At 49.8% G+C, this 20,599-nt stretch overlaps 7 protein-coding genes across 7 annotated transcripts; 4 read left to right on the forward strand and 3 right to left on the reverse strand.

Moving 5' to 3' along the window:
• The first annotated feature begins 1,010 nt into the window (after positions 1 to 1,010).
• On the forward strand, positions 1,011 to 1,532 carry GGI43DRAFT_192286 (uncharacterized protein). The gene has a single exon (XM_083199967.1). The coding sequence runs from the start codon at positions 1,146 to 1,148 to the stop codon at positions 1,452 to 1,454; it is 309 nt and encodes a 102-aa protein (XP_083057503.1). The 5' UTR covers positions 1,011 to 1,145; the 3' UTR covers positions 1,455 to 1,532.
• Positions 1,533 to 3,616: 2,084 nt separating this feature from the next.
• On the forward strand, positions 3,617 to 7,567 carry GGI43DRAFT_424981 (uncharacterized protein; the record flags this gene model as incomplete). The annotated part of the gene is made up of 3 exons (XM_083208443.1): positions 3,617 to 4,065; positions 5,587 to 5,680; positions 5,744 to 7,567. 3 exons carry the CDS (start codon positions 3,617 to 3,619, stop codon positions 7,565 to 7,567), a joined length of 2,367 nt encoding a protein of 788 aa, XP_083057504.1.
• Positions 7,568 to 8,256: 689 nt separating this feature from the next.
• Positions 8,257 to 10,217, reverse strand: GGI43DRAFT_192263 (zinc finger-containing protein ZPR1). Its single transcript, XM_083199966.1, has 2 exons — positions 9,891 to 10,217; positions 8,257 to 9,816 (listed from the first exon to the last, which is right to left on the reverse strand). Exons 1-2 carry the CDS (start codon positions 10,041 to 10,043, stop codon positions 8,536 to 8,538), a joined length of 1,434 nt encoding a protein of 477 aa, XP_083057505.1. The 5' UTR covers positions 10,044 to 10,217; the 3' UTR covers positions 8,257 to 8,535.
• Positions 9,823 to 11,162, reverse strand: GGI43DRAFT_192291 (ribonuclease P Rpr2/Rpp21/SNM1 subunit). The gene has a single exon (XM_083199968.1). The coding sequence runs from the start codon at positions 10,959 to 10,961 to the stop codon at positions 10,392 to 10,394; it is 570 nt and encodes a 189-aa protein (XP_083057506.1). The 5' UTR covers positions 10,962 to 11,162; the 3' UTR covers positions 9,823 to 10,391.
• GGI43DRAFT_192249 (CXXC motif containing zinc binding protein) lies at positions 11,069 to 12,028 on the reverse strand. Its single transcript, XM_083199965.1, has 5 exons — positions 11,876 to 12,028; positions 11,699 to 11,813; positions 11,574 to 11,639; positions 11,385 to 11,507; positions 11,069 to 11,319 (listed from the first exon to the last, which is right to left on the reverse strand). Exons 1-5 carry the CDS (start codon positions 11,908 to 11,910, stop codon positions 11,176 to 11,178), a joined length of 483 nt encoding a protein of 160 aa, XP_083057507.1. The 5' UTR covers positions 11,911 to 12,028; the 3' UTR covers positions 11,069 to 11,175.
• A 121-nt stretch (positions 12,029 to 12,149) lies between these two features.
• Positions 12,150 to 14,540, forward strand: GGI43DRAFT_413783 (uncharacterized protein). The gene has a single exon (XM_083206947.1). It carries the CDS (start codon positions 12,234 to 12,236, stop codon positions 14,331 to 14,333), a length of 2,100 nt encoding a protein of 699 aa, XP_083057508.1. The 5' UTR covers positions 12,150 to 12,233; the 3' UTR covers positions 14,334 to 14,540.
• Positions 14,541 to 15,987: 1,447 nt separating this feature from the next.
• GGI43DRAFT_424984 (glycerophosphocholine phosphodiesterase) lies at positions 15,988 to 19,734 on the forward strand (the record flags this gene model as incomplete). The annotated part of the gene is made up of 4 exons (XM_083208444.1): positions 15,988 to 16,004; positions 16,089 to 16,207; positions 16,276 to 19,472; positions 19,534 to 19,734. 4 exons carry the CDS (start codon positions 15,988 to 15,990, stop codon positions 19,732 to 19,734), a joined length of 3,534 nt encoding a protein of 1,177 aa, XP_083057509.1.
• Between the last annotated feature and the right edge of the window lie 865 nt (positions 19,735 to 20,599).

Genomic DNA, 20,599 nt, shown 5'->3' on the forward strand with positions numbered 1-20,599 from the left:
GCCGGTTGTTGGTTCGGACTTGGAGGGTTTAGTATGTAATTGCGTCTCACAAATGGGCAATCAGTTCTGTCGTATTGGTTTAGTAGTGTTGATGGGGGTTTAGGCTTAGCTGCCTGTCGGCCATGTTCCTTTTTTTTCTTTTTCTGAGGGAGAAAAAAAAGAAAATTGTAAAGTAAAATGAATCAAAATGAAGACAATAAAAAAGAAACAAAAAAAGAGCAAGGGTTTCAAAGTCAATTAGCGTTTCGAACATTTGAGGATCTAATGAGCGATAGTAAAGCTTAAAGTGGAATTTGTGCCTCAGGAAGGCCAACTTTGGTGTTTCTCTTCGTCATCAGTTACAGCCCGCAAGTCAACTTTTTTTTTAGGACGGTTCTCGCTGGTCCAGCACTAGACACTAAGACTTGAGAATCACGCACCCCTCCCCCCCTGGCTCCAGCTCTGGCGCAATTAGTAGTTTCCTAGTGGAGATCACGTTCCCGAGCCAAGGCCTCATTCCAGCAAAAGGGAGGGAGAAGAGGCAGCAGCTGAAAGAAAAAAAAGGAAAAAAAAAGAGGAAAAAAGAAATGCAGCACTGGTGCCCGTGCTATGCTGCTGTCATTTATGACTCGTTTGTTCTTTTCCTTTTTTTCTTGCCTCTTATTCGTCGCTGCTAGCATTGTGAAACCGCAGCGTTATGCAAATTGCCAGTTTCTGGTGGGTTCCCAGGCACTACATGGCAACTTGTCTGATTGACTGGATTCGATGATCCTACAACTTCCTAACAAAGTACCGGTACCCCCTATCTTTCTGTCTGTGCATAGGCATCTGACCCCGAGTTTTTGCCCGTTCTCTTGAAAGCCTTTTCGGGTAATCCCATCGCCCGTTAGTGCCATCGTATATCCGTATGGGTAATACGGTCTGTTTTCAGTCCCCGGAATGGTCGCGGAATCTCTTTTGTTTCCCGGAATAAAGCCTATTGCCTTGTCGCCCAAATCAGACGATTTTCTGGGTGCGCCCGCCGTTGCGCCTGGACTGGACTGGGAACGGAGCCCGGCAGTATAGGAAATGGCAGCCCAAAGAGTAAAAGGTCTTGGTCCACGCCAAAACGGCCAATTGCAATTGCGCCATACAGAGGAGCGGCAGAGACACACAAAAGGGCAACAATGTGCGGTGGCCCAGCGCGCACGATGGCCCTATTAGTCGCCCAAGGCGTCGCAGCCAGCATAGCGTATCGATGTCAAGCAAGTACAGTACTTGTGAGCTGTGCGGCACCTGCGGCAGCCGCAGCATCCGCAGAGCGTTCCGGGCCTCGCGCGGAAGAATTGGGCAGTGAAATAATTCCTCCGGCGCTGTACTGTATATTAATCTGTTTCCACGTCGCAACTCGCAACGCTACTGGCAACCTTGCAGCAACTACCTCGCAACTACCACCTACGGTTGGTTGCCAACAGCAAGAGATGGCCAGAGGCTAGCATAACTAGGGCGCCTGTACTGCCAATTTCAGCCCGAAATGCGTCTGGTCTGGGAACCGAACCCCATGTGATGGAATCCAGAGCAAACATGTTGAATCCTCTGCTGTCATGGCAAGGCGCACCGTCCTGTACACCATTCTCTCTGCTGAGCCACCGTTATCTCCTAGCCCGGTGCGGATACGTTTGCGCGCCAACGCCGCCTCGCCTTATGTAAGGAGTGCCAAATATATACGTGTTGTATTCAGCACAAGACCTGGACAGAAATGCTGCACAAGCTCCTCTTTTTTTTGTGTTTCTGAACGGCGCAGGCCAATGGATGCCATGCCTGTTCAAGTTCCCAACAGCCGTGCAGCTGCCAATCAGCCCCATAGCGATACGACTGTTACGAAAGTACTTGTTCCTGCTTGTACCATACCAAGTAGTAGCACGACTAACACCAGCGCTGGCCAGTGAGTATGCGGCAATATGTCTTCAACCGGTGATTCGTATGAGTAATAGCTTGGGTTTACGATACATGCGAGTACAAGTGCGCTCTTGGCGGCCATTGGTACCTGTTACAAAACAAAACAGAAAAAGCCTACACGTCTCTTTGTAGGATGCCGTCGTACCCTGCGCGTGCATACAATTTGCTGTACTAGACAATGATGATTCTTATGCTAAACTGCATGCATCATTCATTGCATAGCTGGGCGGATTGAGAAAACGATTCAATGAGCAAACGGCCGCCTCTTGTCTAGTTTGCGGCCGGCGGCGGTATCATCTTTCTGCGTTGTACAAATACGGCAACAAGTATAAGAATCATCTCTGAAAAAGCTTAGGCCTCTTTTGTGTCTCAGAGACTCGATTCCGCGAGTCAAGCCATCTATTACATATTACTTATACATCCCTTGAGAGACGAACCAAGACCGTGTCTGGGCTTCATCCATTACCAGTTACGACACAACTCTCGGTCTCTTTTCGCACACGCCCCCCCTTGGCCCCATCTCTCTAGGGGGCCCGTCTGGACAGACAGCTTTAACCTATTTTTTCCAACTGCACCCCCCCTCCCTCTCTGCTGTAGTCTCCCTCTCTCACTCACCTCATCCGTCTTTTTGCCTTGTGTTCTTTTTCGGTGCTGCTGCTGTATCACGTCAACGTTCCCTTCTGTCAACCCAGCCAATCTCCTCCCTTTCATTGCTACTCTGTGTTTTGCCCTTGTTGAGACTTGGCTTGTGTGTTGCTTTAATTAAAGTTTTTCACTGCTGAACACGGCGCGGGGGAGAGAAAGCATAGGCGCTGTTAGTCTAAATATCCATTGCGGTTCCCAAATCCTTATCGAGTCATTTTCGGAATTCGGTAATTTTCCCCGGCAGGATTTGATAATACAAAACAGAACAAGAGAAGAAGAGCAAAAAAAAGACACTGCTGTTCTAATACTGTCTGCCTAACACTCGTTCGCACCTCGTTCTCGTTTGTCATAGTGCATATGCGGTATGGCGCAGGTATCTTTTTCTGGGGCGCAACGCTGATTATTCATGCCCTTGTTTTCTATTTTATTTTTGTGGTTTCCCTTCCCACCTGGGCTCTGATTCCATATTCAATCTCTCGCGCATCACACACGCCCCCCCCTGGTCGCTTGGCCGATTAGACTCAGACTCGCAGCCGATCAAAGTCTTGTTGCTTTCCGGGTCCCGACAATCTCTCTTCAGCCCACGGCCGCCAAAAAAAAGAGGATCCCATTGCTGCCACTACTGCCACTATTGCAGCTGCTGGCCACTGCCACTATTAGTGCTCTGGATCCTCATAATACCATTTCGAGATCTTTTCCTCCCTCTTTCTTCCTTTCTCCCTCTTCCTCACATCTGTAGCACAGCTGGTCAAAGACGACGCCGTCGTCCATCACGTGTATCTCCTTCGTCGAGAGGTCCCAGCATCATCTTGTCTCTTCGACGCACGCCGTGCCAAACGCTCTTCTCTGCCGTCGGGAAATCTGCATTGGGTTATAATATTTACTCCCTGCTATCGGCGTTTTCAACTATCGGACTAAGTGTCAGCCCTGACCCTGGTATTACTACTCAAGAGAGTCCTCTTTTTTCTTTTATATAATCATCTCTATTTCGTTTCGCCCGTCCCTTCAGCCCGCCTTCTTGATCTCGCCAGCAACGACGTGGACAGCACATATCATGGACGGTCTAGCAGTAGAGCAATATCCCCATACGCGGACGCCGCCGCTCGCGTCGACTGAATCGAACATGGCTGGTCTTCCCTCCCAGCAATCTCCTCGACAGCTATCAGAGAAGCGAGAGCTGCCTCACCACTCGATTCTCAGCACAGCCGCCTTGTTAAATCCCATTATCGAGAAGGAAACAGTTCTGCCAAGAGTGGAGGATTCGGTGGCGCCACATCGCCATCCGCGGTCTCTCTCTCCTACGCCTCGGCTCCCGCCTATTCACTCTCGCTCTCACTCTCCTCGCTCTATTTCGCACCCTCATTCCATCTCTCAGTCTCATCATTCTCACTCCAACCCCAACTCGCAATCCCAGTCTCCGGTTATTGAGAATGACATCTCAGCGTCTACAACGCCTCCGCGAGAGCCAACCATCAACGGACTTTCCATGGATAATGCGCCAAAGTGAGTATATCAAGTTCTTTTGCTCTGTTCTACTTTTGCTCTGGTTTGTTTTTACTTTGGGGTTCACTGTCTGCATGTTGTTGTTTCTATACTCTGCACTATTGGCAAGCAAAGGCAAAAGGCAAAGCTCCCGTCTCATTGCGCCTTGATGGAATCCATCCAGACTGGCGCCACTGGAGCGGCCTGGACCTAGTTGCTAGATGGCCTATTCTCAAGCTGCCTCTTACTTGTCTGCTTATCACTTCCCGTCCTTCTGCCTCGCAACAAGCACTCAAAAGAGACGCTGGACTCGCAAAACTTTGCTGCGAACACCCGAGGGCAATTGGGTTTCCCTTCGATTCGCAGTGGGGCTGCCAGTGGCCGCCCGATCGCCTCTTTGTGCTTGTTACTTGGTGGTACTTGGTGCTCCCGTCGTGTCTCGCTTTTGGTAAGTACCACTGCGAGTAGCAAACTTCCAGTTCGCGGCAGCTGTCTCGCCTCTCCCTCATTTCTTCTTCTTCTCTGCACAATTTCGCACTCAAGGATCGAGTCGATTTATCAGCAGTTCAATTGAGCAAAAGGCACACTGTTTGCGCGCGCAATTCACACATACGCCGCTGGCTGCTGATATGATCTTGATTACTTCACTTATTTCCTACCTGGGAATTTGTTTTGTCATCAGTGAGATCGCACTCCCACCGGCTACTTTTACTTTAGCCTTGCAGCGTCCAGCCTCTCTAAAGGTGAGCCGAGACGCCAGGGGACTGATTGGCCCACGCCTTGCGCCCTGACCGCGCCGATCAAGCTACCTGGATTTGTCGCTCCCAAACTTTGGCTGAGCCTAGTGGCTTGGGCGAGACGCACTTATTGGAAGACTGGTGTGCAACGTGTTTCCACAGGAATGGGCATTTATACCACGAGCTCGGTGCAGCAGTGGCCTGACTGCGATCCTCGCATCCCAGTCGCTCCCTTCATATCCTGCGTCATTCTCCCGATCTGTCAGATTCGATTACGGCATTCTGTGGTTGCTTCTCAAATCGGCAGGTTTGCCGTTGTCTTTTGAAGATCTCAAATCAGTCTTCATGCAAATCTGCGGTGGCGAGACTCTGCATAGCGTTTTGATAAATTTTTTCTGTCTGCCTGAGCATCACCGCTTTCTTTTCTTTTCTTTTCTTTTTTTCTCGCGAGAGCTTGGCAAGACAAAATATCTACGCTAGTGCTGCTGCAAGATTCCATCCTGCTGCCTGGGCCTTCCATCTGCTTCATTCATGCCCGAGGGTCATCAATTTGCCCGCCGGACTTTCCCAGCTAGCCTGTCGCTTTAAGCATCTAGACAGAGTTTCTTCCTCTCCATCAAAGACATACATTTTGCCTTCTTTCAACCTTGATTCATTCGATTATATCATTTTCATTAGTCTCTATTTCTTTTTGTATTCAATTTTCTCTCTCTTTGGCAAAGATGGACCATCTGTCGCCCGATACTGCGTCTCTGACCGACGAGCTCTCAACCGCTCCTTCAACTCCAACTGACATTCACTCCAGACACTCCAACGGCCATATCAAGCATTCGCCTGACGACAACGAAGCAGAAAGCGAGCTTAGTGAGCCGGACAGCAACGTTAATTCGCCATCAGGGGTGCGTGCCAACGGACCGAAAGCCTTTATTGTCGTCAAGGACAAAACTAACGGTGATGAAAAGTCCTCGCATCTTCGCAACATTTCCGACGAGGACGAGGCCATGTCAGATCTTCAGCATGAGCCTGTAGTCTCCCACTATCCTAAGCGCAAGCGAAACTCAGTCTTCACCGATCTTAGTGAGAGCAAGATGGAGCTTCCCAATGGCACAGATGGATCCAGGACTCCTGTGCCTGGTCAAAGTCTCAAGTCCAAGGTGTCACGGCAGAGTCTGGGAACCGTCAGAGGCGTCTTGCTGGGCCACTGGCGAGACTCTCCGATTCCAGATATTGAAGGCCGCCACGCTGTCATTGGATTTATAGACGTGCGCGACCGACTGCGAACTCGAATTCAACCTTATACCGTCGCCAACGAGCCAGTCAGCAACGATTATCCCATGCCCCCTGGGCCCGGTGGTAGCTGGGTTACTTTTGAAAGAGTTGTCTTTTCCAAGCATCTGGTCGGACTTGATCACTTCCAAGTTAAGGAGTATGTGAGGCTGCGCACTGACTCTCAAGATGAATCCGAGGAGGAGCGCAAAGCTGCTGAGAAGTCAGCTGTCAAAGAGGCGATTCGCCGAGTCAAGGAGAACCCTGCATATGACAACCCAGCTACTCAGCCTGCCATAGCTCATGGCCTTGAGTTGCCCGACTCAGCATCTAGTCCCGGACGGCCAGATTCCAAGAGGAGACGCGTGAGTGGTGGATTTGCTTCCATCAACCCCGGTGGTAGTAATAGCCCGCCGGAGCGTTCGCCCTTGCTGCCATCGCAACCAGCGCTGCAACCCCGGCCACCCCATGTCCCGAAACTGCATGGCCCGCTTCCAGGCACTAGACCCACGCGCATCCTTCTGGGATTCTGGAAGGGTTCGAGTGAAGAGGACCCCAGAGACCGGCACGCTGTTTACGGTATTTTGGGACAGAATGACATGTTTAGAGTAAAAGTAGTCCGTGAAACCCGCGATGGCCGATTTGTTGACGGCAACTTTCCCACGGGCGCGGGTGCATTGTGGATCCAGTATGAAGAGGTTGAATTTGAACCACACTTGAAGCCGCTTCAGAGATCTGAGATTAAAGAATATTGCAGAGTTCGTCAGTATCAGCTGGATCAGGGCGAAGTGCCAGAAGAAAGACTCAACAACGAATTTAGAGCCGTTCATGAGGCTCAGGCTCGCGCGGGCTCTGGTTACAGACACATTCACCAGGCCATCGCCCCATACCACCCTATAGTTGCTGACGACTCGGATCTAACGAATGGCCGGTCAGATGTCGGTGGAGCTCAGCATGAACTTCGGCAGTCGCGCCGCGGAGAATCCCGGGCTACTCCTCGACAGTCCTTCAACGAGAACGACATGCGCCAGACATCGAGAGCCTACGCCGAGCAGGACCCTTCGCGTCCCGACTCTCGCGCAATGAACCGTGTCCACAGCTCCGATGGAATGGAGCGTACTAATGCGCTCGCCCGCCGAGAGATTGCACGCGTCGAGGCTGCTCAAGGTCGAGCTGACCGACATGCCTTGCACCGAGAACGGGCTGCCGCTCTCGTTGCCGACGCTGCTGCTGCCGCCGCCGCCGCAGTCGTCGCCTCTGCACCATCTCCCGCGACGAACGGTAGACCGCCATTCCACGAGTCGGAAGATATGCAGCGCTTGAATAAAGTCTGGGCTCGCCAAGAGAGTCTTCGTCTGAAGGCTGGTGCTGAGGATGCCAAGATGTATGACGGTGTCAAATATGAGCGCAAGACAAATGGGCCGTTTATTGGCAAGCTTGTCTCGCAGGGAACCATCATTAATATTGATGGGGAAGACTACGTAGAATACCGTGTTCTTACGAAGCCCTCCTTTTTCTAACTGCCGTCTTCTTGATTCTCATTGTTCTCCATTTAAAATGCCGCAGTTTGGCCCTGGATGCATCATCTTGACACAACCAGGACTCGAGCTGACGAGAGGCTTTACGGAGGCAAATGCGGTACAATGCGATATAACACCGCCACAGGCGGAATGATCTGCTGCAAAAATGATGGGATTTATTAATCGCACGTCTTGACCCAAACCAACTGTGGAGTCGAAAATAGACGAAGCAGAAGAGTTGGATGAGCAGAGACTTGTTTTGTCTCTTGCTTTTTAAAACTTCCCTTTGCCTGTTCTTTTCTAAACCGGGTTTCCTTCTACGTTTATTGTTATGTTTTCTCTGTCCGTCTTTCCATTTTCATTGTTTACGCTTTATCAAGGGGAACGAATATATATATGCTGCAAGCTAGATATACGCACAAAGAGACGCAGCGGCAAGGGATAATGCGGGCACTCATGCATGCACAGCGGCGTTTTTGGGAGAATGGGGTGTGTTATGCCCAATAACGGGACTTCAGTTCAAGTTTCTTTTTTTTCCCCCTCTTCCCCCCGTTTCAACAGAACGTGTCTTTCTTTCTGATGCGCTTTTCCTTATTTGTTAAGAATCATTTTTTTTTTTGCAGAATTGTTTCTTTTTGTTTTGCTCTGAATACCCTGTTTTTCCTTTCTTGTTGTTTCTACAGCTCCGAGAGCTGTGTGGGGTTAATATATTGAGTTTGAAGTGGGAGCTATGAGCCTGATGAGAGAGAGCTCTCGATAAAGCTACCCGTTTGCTGGAATCTCAAGCGTTGAGGGTGTGCTGCTAGGTAGTAATTTGATATGTCTGTCAATAACGATTGGTTTTCTATTTTTTCTAAAACCATGTATCCCGTGTCTTGTATACCGTAAACATTTTACTTTATCTTCATCATCATAAATGCCCCCTTTTCGTTCCTGTTTTGTTCCATTTTTTCATTTATTCTTTTTATTTAGTTGGCCTCAGCCTTCTCCTCAGCCTTCTCCTCCTCCTTTTCAGGCTCTTCGTATCCTTCCAGCACCATGTCCTTGAGGCCCAGCTCCTCCTCCTCCTCATCTGTTCTGGTGTACTTCTCCCTCTTAATCTTGGGGTCAGGCGCAGGGGGGTCGACCAGCGACTGGACGTAGCTGCTGGCAAAAGGATCCGTCAGGATGACGGTAAAAGGCTTGGTTCCCGCAATGGCATCGTCCAGGTTGGCGAAGAACTTGTCCCACTGGGACTTTTCGTCAGAGCGGAGAGAGTCACCGCCCTCGCCGGCCTCGAAGATCTGGCTGTGGAGGTCGTTGCGGACCTGGATGAGGAGACCCTCGACGGTGGTGAAGCGACCACCGAGAGTGCCTGGGTTGACGTGCAGTTCGAGCTCGGGGCACTCGAGGCCACAGGTCTCGCTCTTGAGGATGTCACGGGCAAGGTCGATGACTCCGTCAACCTCGAGGGTGATCTTTTCGCCATGCTCGGGGATCTCACCACCGGTCTTGACGTCGTTGGATCGGTAGCCGCAGGCGTCACAGACGGTGGACATGAGGACGACTTGCTTGAAGTGGGGGATGTCAACCATCTTCATGTGTGTTGTGCAAGAGTGCATGCAGCCGGGGCAAGTGGCCGGGAAGCTGTACACCTCGTTGGGGATGATGTCGCCGTCGGCGGTGGTGCCTGGTTGGTAGCCTGGGTTGTTCAACGTAGCGTCGGCGGTGTCATCGGTATCTCCAAGGCCGAGGGCCTGGTTCTGCTCGGCCGTTCGGGCGAACTCGTGCTTCTCCCACTTGCCAACACCGTCCTTGAGGTCGGGCGCAATGAAGGAGTTACCAGCGGGGTCGTCGACGTAGACTCTGAAGGGGAATGATTCGCCTGCCAGCATGGCCTTGGCCTTCTTGATAATCTCGCCAACCTTTTCGAAGATTTCGGGAGCCTGCTCCTTGCGCGCCTCCTGGCCCATCTCGAGGTCGTCAACGACGCCCGATAGCAGGCCCTCGACATTTGTCAGCTGGCCGCGGCCGGCGGGGATCTCGAGGTCGATCTCGATGAACTTGACGGTTGCGGTGTCGGCCTTGACGACCTGGCGGGAGAAGTCGTCGAGCGCAGTCAGGCGCAGTTCGTAGTGTGTGCCCTTGGGCTGGATGGTGCCGGCGGGCTGGATCTCATTGTTCTGGAGGCCGCAATGTTCGCAGGCGAAGGACATGATGACAACCTCGCGGAAGTAGGGGATGACGGTAAGGAGAAGTCTGGTAATGCCCTATGAAATGAGTTAGCCTCTGTACAAAGCAAAATGCTACTGGAAAAACAAAAGAAAGGAGCAAGTCGACATACATTTTCGTGGCAGTTCATGCACAGCGACTCAATCTCGTCGACAGGCTTGAACTCCTCTGCATCTACTGAATCGCCATTTGTGGTCGATGACAGGCCCTGGGCCTTGTTGCCAATAGGCTCAAAGAAATTCTGCTTCTCGCTTTCGGCAGCCATTTTTGGTATCAAAGTGTTGCGAAAAAAATATGACAAACCAAAGGAAAAAAATTGAAAAAGTTGTCGCAAAATGCAGTTCTGTTGACTAGACGGCGGCGGGGATCTAAAATTTTTGGAGGGGCAATTTTGATAGCGGTCGCGCGTTTATGTCATACAGACAACCGCAGGCGCTAGAACGTTCCCGACGCATCGCTCAGTCGCAGCGTTTAGCGCCAGTAGTGCATTTTGCTTCAATTTTCTTTGGCGTGCAGCCGATAATACCCCAATAGTTTGAGATGGCGATGTACTGTTGCATTGGTCGCTGGATATGGGTATTTGAAACAAGTATCCTGAAAGAAGCTGATCCGTTTATTTCTTCATAAAGCTTGCAAGCGATAGCGGATTGGATTGGCGCTGCTGTTGGCCGGATAGCAGAGCCTGCAGCCCAGCCTTGCGATTCTTGGCGCGCTTCTTGCTGCTGGCATTCGCCGTGGCCGGCTTTTGGATCTCAGTATCTGCCGTAGAATTTTGCATCTTGGACTTGGTGGCTTTGCGGCGAATAACAGCTGCAGGGGCTGGGAGAGGAATCCTGGTGACCCTGGCGCAGAAACCACAGGAGAAATCTTTAGACCGCTCTCTCGCAGAGCCAGGCTTTGCCGTCTTGTCTGAAGTTGAAGATTTCGATTTTCTTTTCATTGTCCTCAGTGTCCTCAAAGTTTCTAGCTTCAATTCTGTCCCTTGTCCTGGGATCATGATGTGGCCACAAGCAGCGCAGACATGCTGTCGTTGAAAGTCTGAAGGGGCCATGTCGTGAGCATAGAGAAGCGATGCTCGTTGGCTCAGGAGATGCGCTGATATTTCTGGGGCTGCATTTTGAAGCATGTGAGCAGCATCTGTAAGGTAGTTGATTGCCGGAGAATGTGCGGTGATGGATGACATGGCTTCTTATTTTATCCTCTCGGTGCAGTAAACAGTAAACGAAGTTGAGAGATGTTTTTGAAGCTTCAAAGTTGGAACCGTGATGGGTATGTGGGGTAGGGGTACCTGGATGACTTCCAGGGGGTGTCTTTAATAGCTCTAGCTATGTACGTACCATCTTCAGCTCGATATTATAACAGATGAAGCTTTCCTATTCTCTTTAAATTTTTACATATTATGCCCTCTTAATCTCCCACGTCAGCTCCTTTATGCTGACTTCCTCTCCTGCCTTCTCGTCATAGTCAAACCATTCTCCATCCGTCAAGTCAATTGCAGTAAACTTGGTGCCGGAATCAATGCCATCGGCTAGCCAATCACCCTTTAATGACGAATATTAATAACCAACACAAGCCTTTCGTCACTTTAATGGAAGCTTTGACATACCTCGGGCTTGAACTCTACAAACTCCAGACCTCTGCAATCAAACTCAAACAGTTTCTGCGCCTTTGGCGGCTCTCCCTGTTCATAGGCTGTTGGGGCAGCCTTGATCGACGCAGATGATTCTCGCTGTGAAAAGAGTGAATGTGTAAGGATATATCTAGTGATGGCTTCTTGAGCATTGTAGAAAATTACCTTGCAGTTTTTGCATCTCCAAACAAAGTTTGCTTCACCTCGGCTGCCACTCATTTCGTTGAGTTCCTGGTTGAGAACTGTGAGCTACCTGGAGCACATCCAAGTGGAGAAAGATGCAAACTCACGAAGCGGTTTACTCCGACATAGTTGTCATGAGTCTCTCTGCAAGAAGTACACTGAACCTTGAACATGTACCAGAACGGGTTATCCTGAGTGTCGTCGGGGCGCAAATTTGTGACGCTATTTTTCGTGTGAGCGGCTACGCTTTGTGAGATCGCGGGGCAAAATGTCATAGCACAAACCCCGAAAGCTCTGCAGTGAGTACAAGGGCGAACATCTTGGGATGATTCGAGGTACTGTACACAAATAAATAAAATAAAAATTGAATAAAATCTCAAGAATCCTTCCTGATTCTGTTCGATTCCTCAAGAGATGGTAATTTGCTACCGTCGTGCAGCTGATGTTAGAGAGAGCTATCATGGTGGGGGCTGAGAGCTTAGATATAATCACGTGACGCTTCAGAAACCTCGCAAAGGAAAGTGGGAGCATCGTTCGATTTTCGATCTGTAGATTTAACTTTGGGCTTCGACTTCAATTGACGGCCACACAGCGCTCTGCTCCTTTCAGAATTTTGTGCGCCTATCTACAAATGTCCAGGTGATGCAGACCATCCTTTCCAGAGCTGGAACGGCTCCTCGCAGCGGGTGCAAAGCCTGCAGCAATGCCATCGACACCTTGGGCAGGAGAGCGACCTCTGCTCGCCGCAAGCCGACGTTCACCGAGCTGTTTACCGCATGTTATAGCTCCGTATTTGCTACCGCGGCTCTGGTAGATGCTGTCAGGAAGGATGACCGCAGGAAAGAGCTGGACCGTCAGATCGAAGAGGTCCGGAAAGAAATAGCCGATCTCCAAGACCCCCGAAAACCGACCGGCTCCGGCGACTCGGAAACCTCAGAACTTAGCCTTCGACAGATGGACATACTTTGGCGAAGTTTGAAGGACATATACAGCAATCGTCCATACATGAAAGAGATCCACCAACCAGCAACCATCGGACCATCTGATCTCGTTGAAGCTTTAAGGCACGAGCACTATGGCTGCCGCAATTCCCCTAGGAAGGTCGATTACGATAGGCTCGAGCGTGCAATTATGCGTGAAGAATGCGAAAAAGGAAAATTCTACCGGGAACCACGGAATCAAGCTCAGCTGCTCCGCGAGTCTCTGAGTACGGAGCACCTGGTTCAAAAACTTTTAGACCGTACCGATTTTCTTCCTGAAGACCAATCCGGCCCCTCGCTGCAAAAAGCCAGGAGCTTATTAGAAAAAGGAACCCTAGGCCTGGGCTTCACCTTCCGATCTATAGACTCAGCCAGGGCCCAGGACAACACTATCCAATTGAACAAACGCCTGAGATCCCTAGTGGCATCCCCGAATCTCAATATGAAAGAGAAGGTTGGCAGGATTTGCTATAACCTGCTAGTTTCACCACACCCGCCAGATATTCACACTTACAACACACTGATTGTTGCATTCAACAAGTCTGGCCATCACGCATTTGCCGAAGCGTTAGTAGCTTCATTTTTCCAATACCGACTCCTTCAACCCACGCCATCTACCTTTGTCGCCATCTTAAATCATTATAAATGCACCAATAACCACGGAAAGTTCCTGAGGGCACTTGCATGTATCACCGGACTCGACAACCGGACAGGTGCAAAAGTCCGCAGAAGACACATATCAGATATTAAAGAGAGCCCAGCTCTCTTGCCTTGGGCCTCAGACTCCAGACGCCGAACTCTCACCGGAGATTGGATCTGGGATCATCTCCCGCTCTCTCAGCCTCTGGTGGAAGAGATCATTGGTGGCTTGCTTCACTTCAAGCTCTTCGACCAAGCTGCTGCATTCTTTCTATCATGCATGCAATCCGGGATGAACATTAGCTTGGATACAGTCAAGTGTTTCTTGGATGAATGCATCAATGCCCTGGACTGGAGAGCTGCAACCCGGCTGACCGGCAGCTTGGCACGTTCGGAAACAATACTTCAGAGGCTACTTGGGGTAGGCAATGGTGAGGGCACATCATACATTGCTAGCCGAATACGCGTCTTGTTAGATATATGTGGTCTTGGGGCCACAGATCGGCCGCCTTCAAAGTCGCTTTTAGTCAGCTTAAGGGTTTCCGGGCCTTCCTTTGCAAAATTCCTCAACACCTTGGCCCAGGAGGCAGGTTCATCGCAAGAGCCGTTGGCATACAACCGAGATATTAGCAGGTCCAAAAGCAGAGTGCTGCAACTCGAAAGTATTTGGAAAGAATATGAGTTTGTGAGAAAGACGACTATTTCTATCGAAAGCAAGCTTCTCTATCCCGACTTCTCAGAGGGCTTTCGAGCTTCAATGGCGCTCCAAATTGGTCAGGCAGCTTTGGAAAGAAGCGCTCAGCTGAAACAGGAATTTGGCGAGCTGACAGGACTCATGAAGAGTCGTGCCTTGAACGAATCTAGAAACGATTATACTTCTCAGGAGACTACATTTCTCTCCGAAGAAGATTTATCTGCAGAACGAGAGTCTCCAGCTTTGGCTGAAGATGCGATACAATCGAAGCAGCCGGAAATTCTTGACTATGAGAAGACACTTGAACCTCGACTTACAGAGCAGAGACCTAAGCAAACGCTACTGGCTTGGTCGACCTGTCTACCTGGCGAAAGAGGCGTGTTTCAAAGAACACCTATACATGATGCGAAGATGATGAGAACAGGATGAAGAGGAGCCATGATCAATTTATGCGAATGATCAAATATTCTCCAAATGTAAATATATGTATAAAAGCGGCTGGGAGAAGAGACTGGCATGTATGGGATGCTGCATATAGATGCTCCAACACTAGGGCTATGAAACCACTGTACAAATATCACGGCCACAGCCAAATTAATACGCATGCACGGAACTATGCTGAAGCTCCTCGGTTCTGCGCACGTGTGAAAGATCTTAAACTCAAAATGGTTTGATCTGGGTCTAACGAGTCTGATTGATTGTTCAGAAAGTGGCTGCGATTAGCGCAAGGGAAAAGCTAGCTGGGAACCTTTGAAAGGTTACAGTGCTGATGGTACCGTGTTCAAAGTAAATCTCAGTGAGCAGCGGTGCCTGGCAGCGCTACAGCCAGTAGTCTTCCAGCGGTCTTCCAGCGGCCTCAGCCGCGAGCCCACAGTGAGACAGCGGGATGCAGACTGGCTGGTAGGTGCCCCAGCGGCGGCAAGACCGGCATGCCGCCGTGGCTCTGAAAATGCCGAATGACAAGTCACGAGGCGCTGAGCGTGTCCACTCAGGCATCCCATGTGCTCCATGTGCTCCATGTTACTGCAAGGAATCGTTCAGGGGCTTGACGCCAGTTGATACGACAGCTGCTCCACCGGGGCGACCGTGGGCTCGCCTGAGTGGCGCAGAGGTCGATTCAGGGTCCTTCCGCAGAGGTGGACTGGAAGCCTTTTGATTTTATGACGAGGTTTAAAGCTGCCAAAAGTGGGTGGTGATGACGGTGTGGAGAGTGGCATCGAGCCGATTTATTCTCTACTGTACTGGACTTCAGCCTTTTTCCTTCTGAAATGGGAATCTCCACCGAACGCCGATGAAATTGAAAAAGGCGGCGTGGCCTCTGAATCTCGCATTCGACATTGCTGCCTCTCCCTACTGTTGTGCTGCCACATGTTCGATTGGCGGTTTGGCCACCTTTGCCGCTCCGACAACATCGTTCTCGAACATCTGAGCTGAGAGCGCAGCACACGAAGCGCGCCGTTCTCGTGACTCAACGCCACAATTCTACTTTGGACGACAAGAATACCGGCGATCCGCTGCGTTGCTGGTGTTGCTTACCATATCCCATAAAACCAGCGCAAGCCCGAGTATGTTCATATCCCCCGGTTCTCGCTTCAAGCATCATCATTCTCTACCCTGGCACTTCAGACAATCTAGACTCAGCGCCGCCGGGCCATGGATTGTTCAGCGTTTACCCGCATTTGTTAGAGCGTCTTGAGGAACGTGGAGGCTGGCGATCATCACGCGGTCTGCTCTGGAACCTTTCGGCGCATCTCTTCCCCTCCTGCTAATTTAGCTATCCGCCCATTTAAGACTCTTCGCGATCTGACATTTTTTCCACAAGTCTCATCTGGTACTTGACTGAAGTCGACAGATTTGCGTTGCTGGTTTGTAAGTAAGGAATTGCTGCTCGATACCTCCACAATACAGCTTTCACCTTTGTGTGACAATTGATACGAGTGCCCCTCTATCACAAAAAAAAAAAAAAAAAGTTGTCTGGCCGGAAACCCCCACGCGCAGTTCTGACCAATCGGCAGTAAGGCGAAAGAAGAACAAGAAACATACCCAAAACGGAAATAAAGAGTAGGGAAGATTGGGAGGAAAGATGAAGTTTGGACGAAAGTGAGTTGTTTGGGGCTTATTGACCTCAAATCCCCCAAAACCGCCAAAAGGCGGCATTCACTGAGACCACTCCTCTTCCACAAGTCTCCCGCGAAATCAAGTCCCCGAATGGGCCGGCGCCTACATCAACTACAAGGGCCTCAAGAAAATCGTCAAGGCCGCCGCCGAGAAAGCCCGAAATGGCGAAACTGTAGATCCAGCAGGTGGGCTGTCTTGAAAGCTTTTACCCTTTGCTGAGGCTGAGCCTCCTCCCTAACACAAAACGCCACAGAGCTTTCCTTTGCCCTCGACCGTAACCTTGAAGATGTCGACTCATTCTATAACAAGAAATACGCTGAGGCTTGCCGACGTGTCGACCTCTTGCAGAATCGCTATGGACGCGTGCCCGATGTCATCGCGACTCTGGATCAGGATGAGATTGAGGAAGTTATGGGGGCGCTCTTGGAACTAAGAAGTCAGCTAAGAAACTTGCAGTGGTTTGGCGAAATAAACCGTAAAGGTTTTGTCAAGATCACAAAAAAAGCCGATAAAAAGGTGCCAGGAATCGCTTCTCAACATCGATACATCTCGACAAAAGTTGATCCGAAACCCTTTGCACGAGACGGAAACGTTCTCAGATTGCTTAGTGAGATCAACCGGTGGCTTTCAGTGCTGGGAGATGCACAGAGCATGGATGATTCAATGTCAGAACGATCCAATCGTTCCTTTAGCAGATCATCTGCCAAGATATTCCTCCACATGCCGCAGGCTCAGCTTGATGCACTAGAACAAGCCGTCCGAAATAACGACGTAGCAGCTTTACAGCAGGGATTGACGGACGCACATGTTGTGGTATCGGAGACTTCATCACAACCTTTGTTACTCAATCTTTTGCAACGATCAATATCGAGCAGATCTAGGGCCTGTATCACGTATCTTTTACAAAATATTAAAGATCTCGATGAGCCTGAGGATATCAATGGTCGAAACTGTATCCACCGCCTTGTCATTCACATTGGCCGCACCAAGTCTGCGCCCACAAACGAGGACTCGAATACGTATCCGGTACCAGTCGGCACACACTTCAATAACAGACATCTTCAGCCTGCCGTTTCTTCTGCCGTCCAAGTCAAAGAGATTAACAAGTACGAATCTGCTCTTCTCAGCAAAGATGATGAAGCGGTGCAGCTACTCTTATATCTGTTTGATAACATGTCTGAAAATCAGCGAGTTGCTCTGAAAACCCCTGACACTCTTGGCCGTTTACCGCTTCATTATGCTGCCCAATTTGGGTTCGTTGTCGTTTGCCAAATCATCATGGCGAGGATGCAGCAGTGGAATCAGTTTGACGTCAAAGACGGAATTGATGCCCCCGAGTGGCAAGATAGCGATGGATATGCGCCGCTTCACCTCAGCGTCATCGGTGGCCATCCTTTGACCACCCAAGCTCTGCTCCAAGGCGAAGTTTGGCAGGGAAGCAGTGAAGCGAAGCCCGAAATCAGGAAGACGGTTGCCAAATCCGGTGCCGTTCTTGCGCTTGCTACTAAATCCAACTACACCGTCATTGTTAAGATGCTTGTAGATGCGGGTGTCAATGTTAATTGGACGGACAAGACGGGCGAGACTGCTCTCCATGTTGCCGCCAGATTCGGACACGACGAGTGTGCTCGCGTCATCCTGGAGAGTAAGCTCCAAAAGGCAGATTTGGAAGTTGCAGAGAAATCTTATGCTTGGACTCCTTTGCATGTTGCAGCGGTCGATGGTTCGCTTTCGGTTATTAATCTGCTTATTGACGCTGGCGCAGATGTTTCCAAACCAGACGCATCTGGCTGGACGGCCAAGGAACATGCGGCATTGCGTGGACATATGCAGATCGCAAGGCTTCTCGCAGCTCATACGAACGAAGCGGAAGCTGATACTCCCCGGACAGTGACCGCGTCTCCACCTCTCAACCCTACAGAGAGCTCTTCATCCATCGATGGCCGTCGTTCGAACGGGTCCCCTCCTGCGCCGCGACCAGCTGAACTTGTGAAGACTTTTGGCCATCGTTATCTCACCAATGAAAGCATGGTGTTTGTTAGCCTCGGGTCTATGGATATTCGAAAGAAGCTGGATGCAGTGACTCTCGACAGTGTCCCACTTGCTGAGGCTCACAACACACAGCTTGACACGGCTCTCTCTGTCGTGGTAACTGCTGATGGAGCTCAAGGAGAGGCAACTATTATTGATCTCCCGGTGCACGAACACATTGCAACTGAACCAATTGTATTCACAACGCGTGATCCAGCCAAGGTCAAGCTTCTCTTCGACATTGTTCCGACCTACTCAGGAAACAACAAAAACAAGATTGGTCGTGCTGTGGCCCTCATGTCTTCTGTCAAACCGACAATTGGCACTGGTCGGATGAACCTGCAGGGTGACTTGTGCGTGCCAATTATGAACAGCAGCTTTGAGGTTATTGGAACCGTCAACTTCAACTTTTTGGTCATCACGCCCTTTTACCATCCCAACATGGAGATCACTTCAAGGCAGACCTACTGGAAGAAGCTCGCATCCACCATGGTTATTGGTCATCGAGGCCTCGGAAAGAATATCACTTCTAATAAATCTCTGCAGCTTGGCGAGAACACACTGCCTTCGTTCATTGCGGCAGCCAATCTTGGAGCTCAATATGTCGAGTTTGATGTCCAGCTTACCAAAGACCACGTCCCTGTCATTTACCACGACTTTTTAGTTAGTGAAACTGGTATTGACGCCCCTGTTCATACTCTCACCTTGGAGCAATTTTTGCACATCAACCCCGAGTCAAGAAGATCGAACAATCGGCAAATTGGCCCAAGCCATAGTGGAAAGTCTACTGTTGGCCGGACACGTAGCAACAGTCTGACTCCGCAGCGATCACAGTCTATGGGCTACGCTGGCAGCGGTCTGCAGCAGGAGATGGAAGAGCGCATGAAGCATACTCGAGACTATAAAGAGAAGGGATACAAGGCCAACTCACGAGGTAACTTTATCCAGGCGCCTTTTGCGACTTTGGAAGACTTGTTCCGAAAGCTGCCAGAGCATGTTGGCTTCAACATTGAGATGAAGTATCCTATGCTCCACGAAAGTGAAGAGCATGAAATGGATACATATGCAGTGGAACTGAACTCTTTCTGTGATACTGTGCTCTCAAAGGTCTACGACTTGGCCGGTGAAAGACACATCATCTTCAGCTCTTTCAACCCGGATATCTGCTTGTGTCTCAGCTTCAAGCAACCCTCTATCCCGATCCTGTTCCTTACGGATGCGGGCGTTTCTCCTGTTGGAGATGTCCGAGCATCATCTTTACAGGAGGCTATTCGATTCGCCAGCCGCTGGAACCTTCTTGGTATTGTTTCCGCAGCCGAGCCTTTGATCAACAGTCCTCGATTAGTGAGAGTTGTCAAGGAGAATGGACTGGTGTGCGTCAGCTATGGTACACATAATAACGACTCGGTAATGGTTCAGGTATGTTTAGAAGAACACCGGCAGTTTTTTCTTTTTGATCGTCAAACTAACAGCAGTATAGCGCCAAGTTAAAGAAGGTATCGATGCCGTCATTGTAGACAGCGTTCTAGCCATCCGTAAGGGCCTTACGAGCGCAGATGCCGCTGCTGAGCAGTCAAAGAACGGAACCCCAACTATTGAAGAAGCAATTGATGTTGCGCAACCCATTTCGGAACAATTGCAGAATTTCAGCCTTGCAGCGAGCACGGCAGTCTCTGGTTAAAAAAAGGGCGGAAAAGAGGGAGGAATTTAAAAGAGATGTTGGTTTATTTGGCTACGATTTTGTGGCATTTTCAACAACTTTTGCTGGGAGAGCCTGCAACGGTCTCCCTATTTACCTTGCATCGCGTTAGAACACAGTGGGGTTTGTTTTTTTCCCCCCCTTATGATCTATCCTCGAATATTTCGAGAGTTGGCATGGTTGCATGATATAGATATGCGGTAGTAGAGATGCATTTTGATGCCTAAAAAAGTGGCATTAATATCAAATAAGAACAGTCTTGTCTTGCGGTTCAATTCATATGTCGTTCACGGTAGTCTAAAGTTATGAATTGAGTGAGAGTTACAGCTGGTAAAATGCAGCAAATCTATTCTCTCTCACAAATATTTAATTATATTTATCTATAGATCCTTTGGCTTTAGAGAAGATGTATAAAGGATAGGGACATGCTAACTTCCAAGCTTCAATAAACCTAGGGGAGTGCGGGAGGGAGAGCGTACAAGGTACAGTAAGCCCGGCATGTCTGACTACTACTATCCAACGTAAGAAGGCAGATTCTGAGTATATAGTCCTATACTCACCCTCAAGATCGCCGAATTACTATACACACAGACAGAGTAGATGTAAAGAAGCTTACTAGAGGATGCTGGAGGGCTGGCTGAAGCATCCACAGTGGCGTCCTTCTGCAAAGCAAGGTAATGCAGGCTATCCAACCCGGAGACTTAAACATACCAGGATGGACAGGCTCTTGCTTCACTAGCTGGATTTAGATTAACAACATTTCAGCTGCTCACCGGTTTCGAGAAAGAGCCAGCCCCCACGCTCTAGGGGCGGTTAACAAAGTGCAAAAACAGAGAAGTGAGCCCAT

Source organism: Trichoderma evansii (assembly GCF_050947405.1).
Source record: "Trichoderma evansii strain SZMC 28006 chromosome Unknown GGI43scaffold_21, whole genome shotgun sequence".
Taxonomy (NCBI): domain Eukaryota; kingdom Fungi; phylum Ascomycota; class Sordariomycetes; order Hypocreales; family Hypocreaceae; genus Trichoderma; species Trichoderma evansii.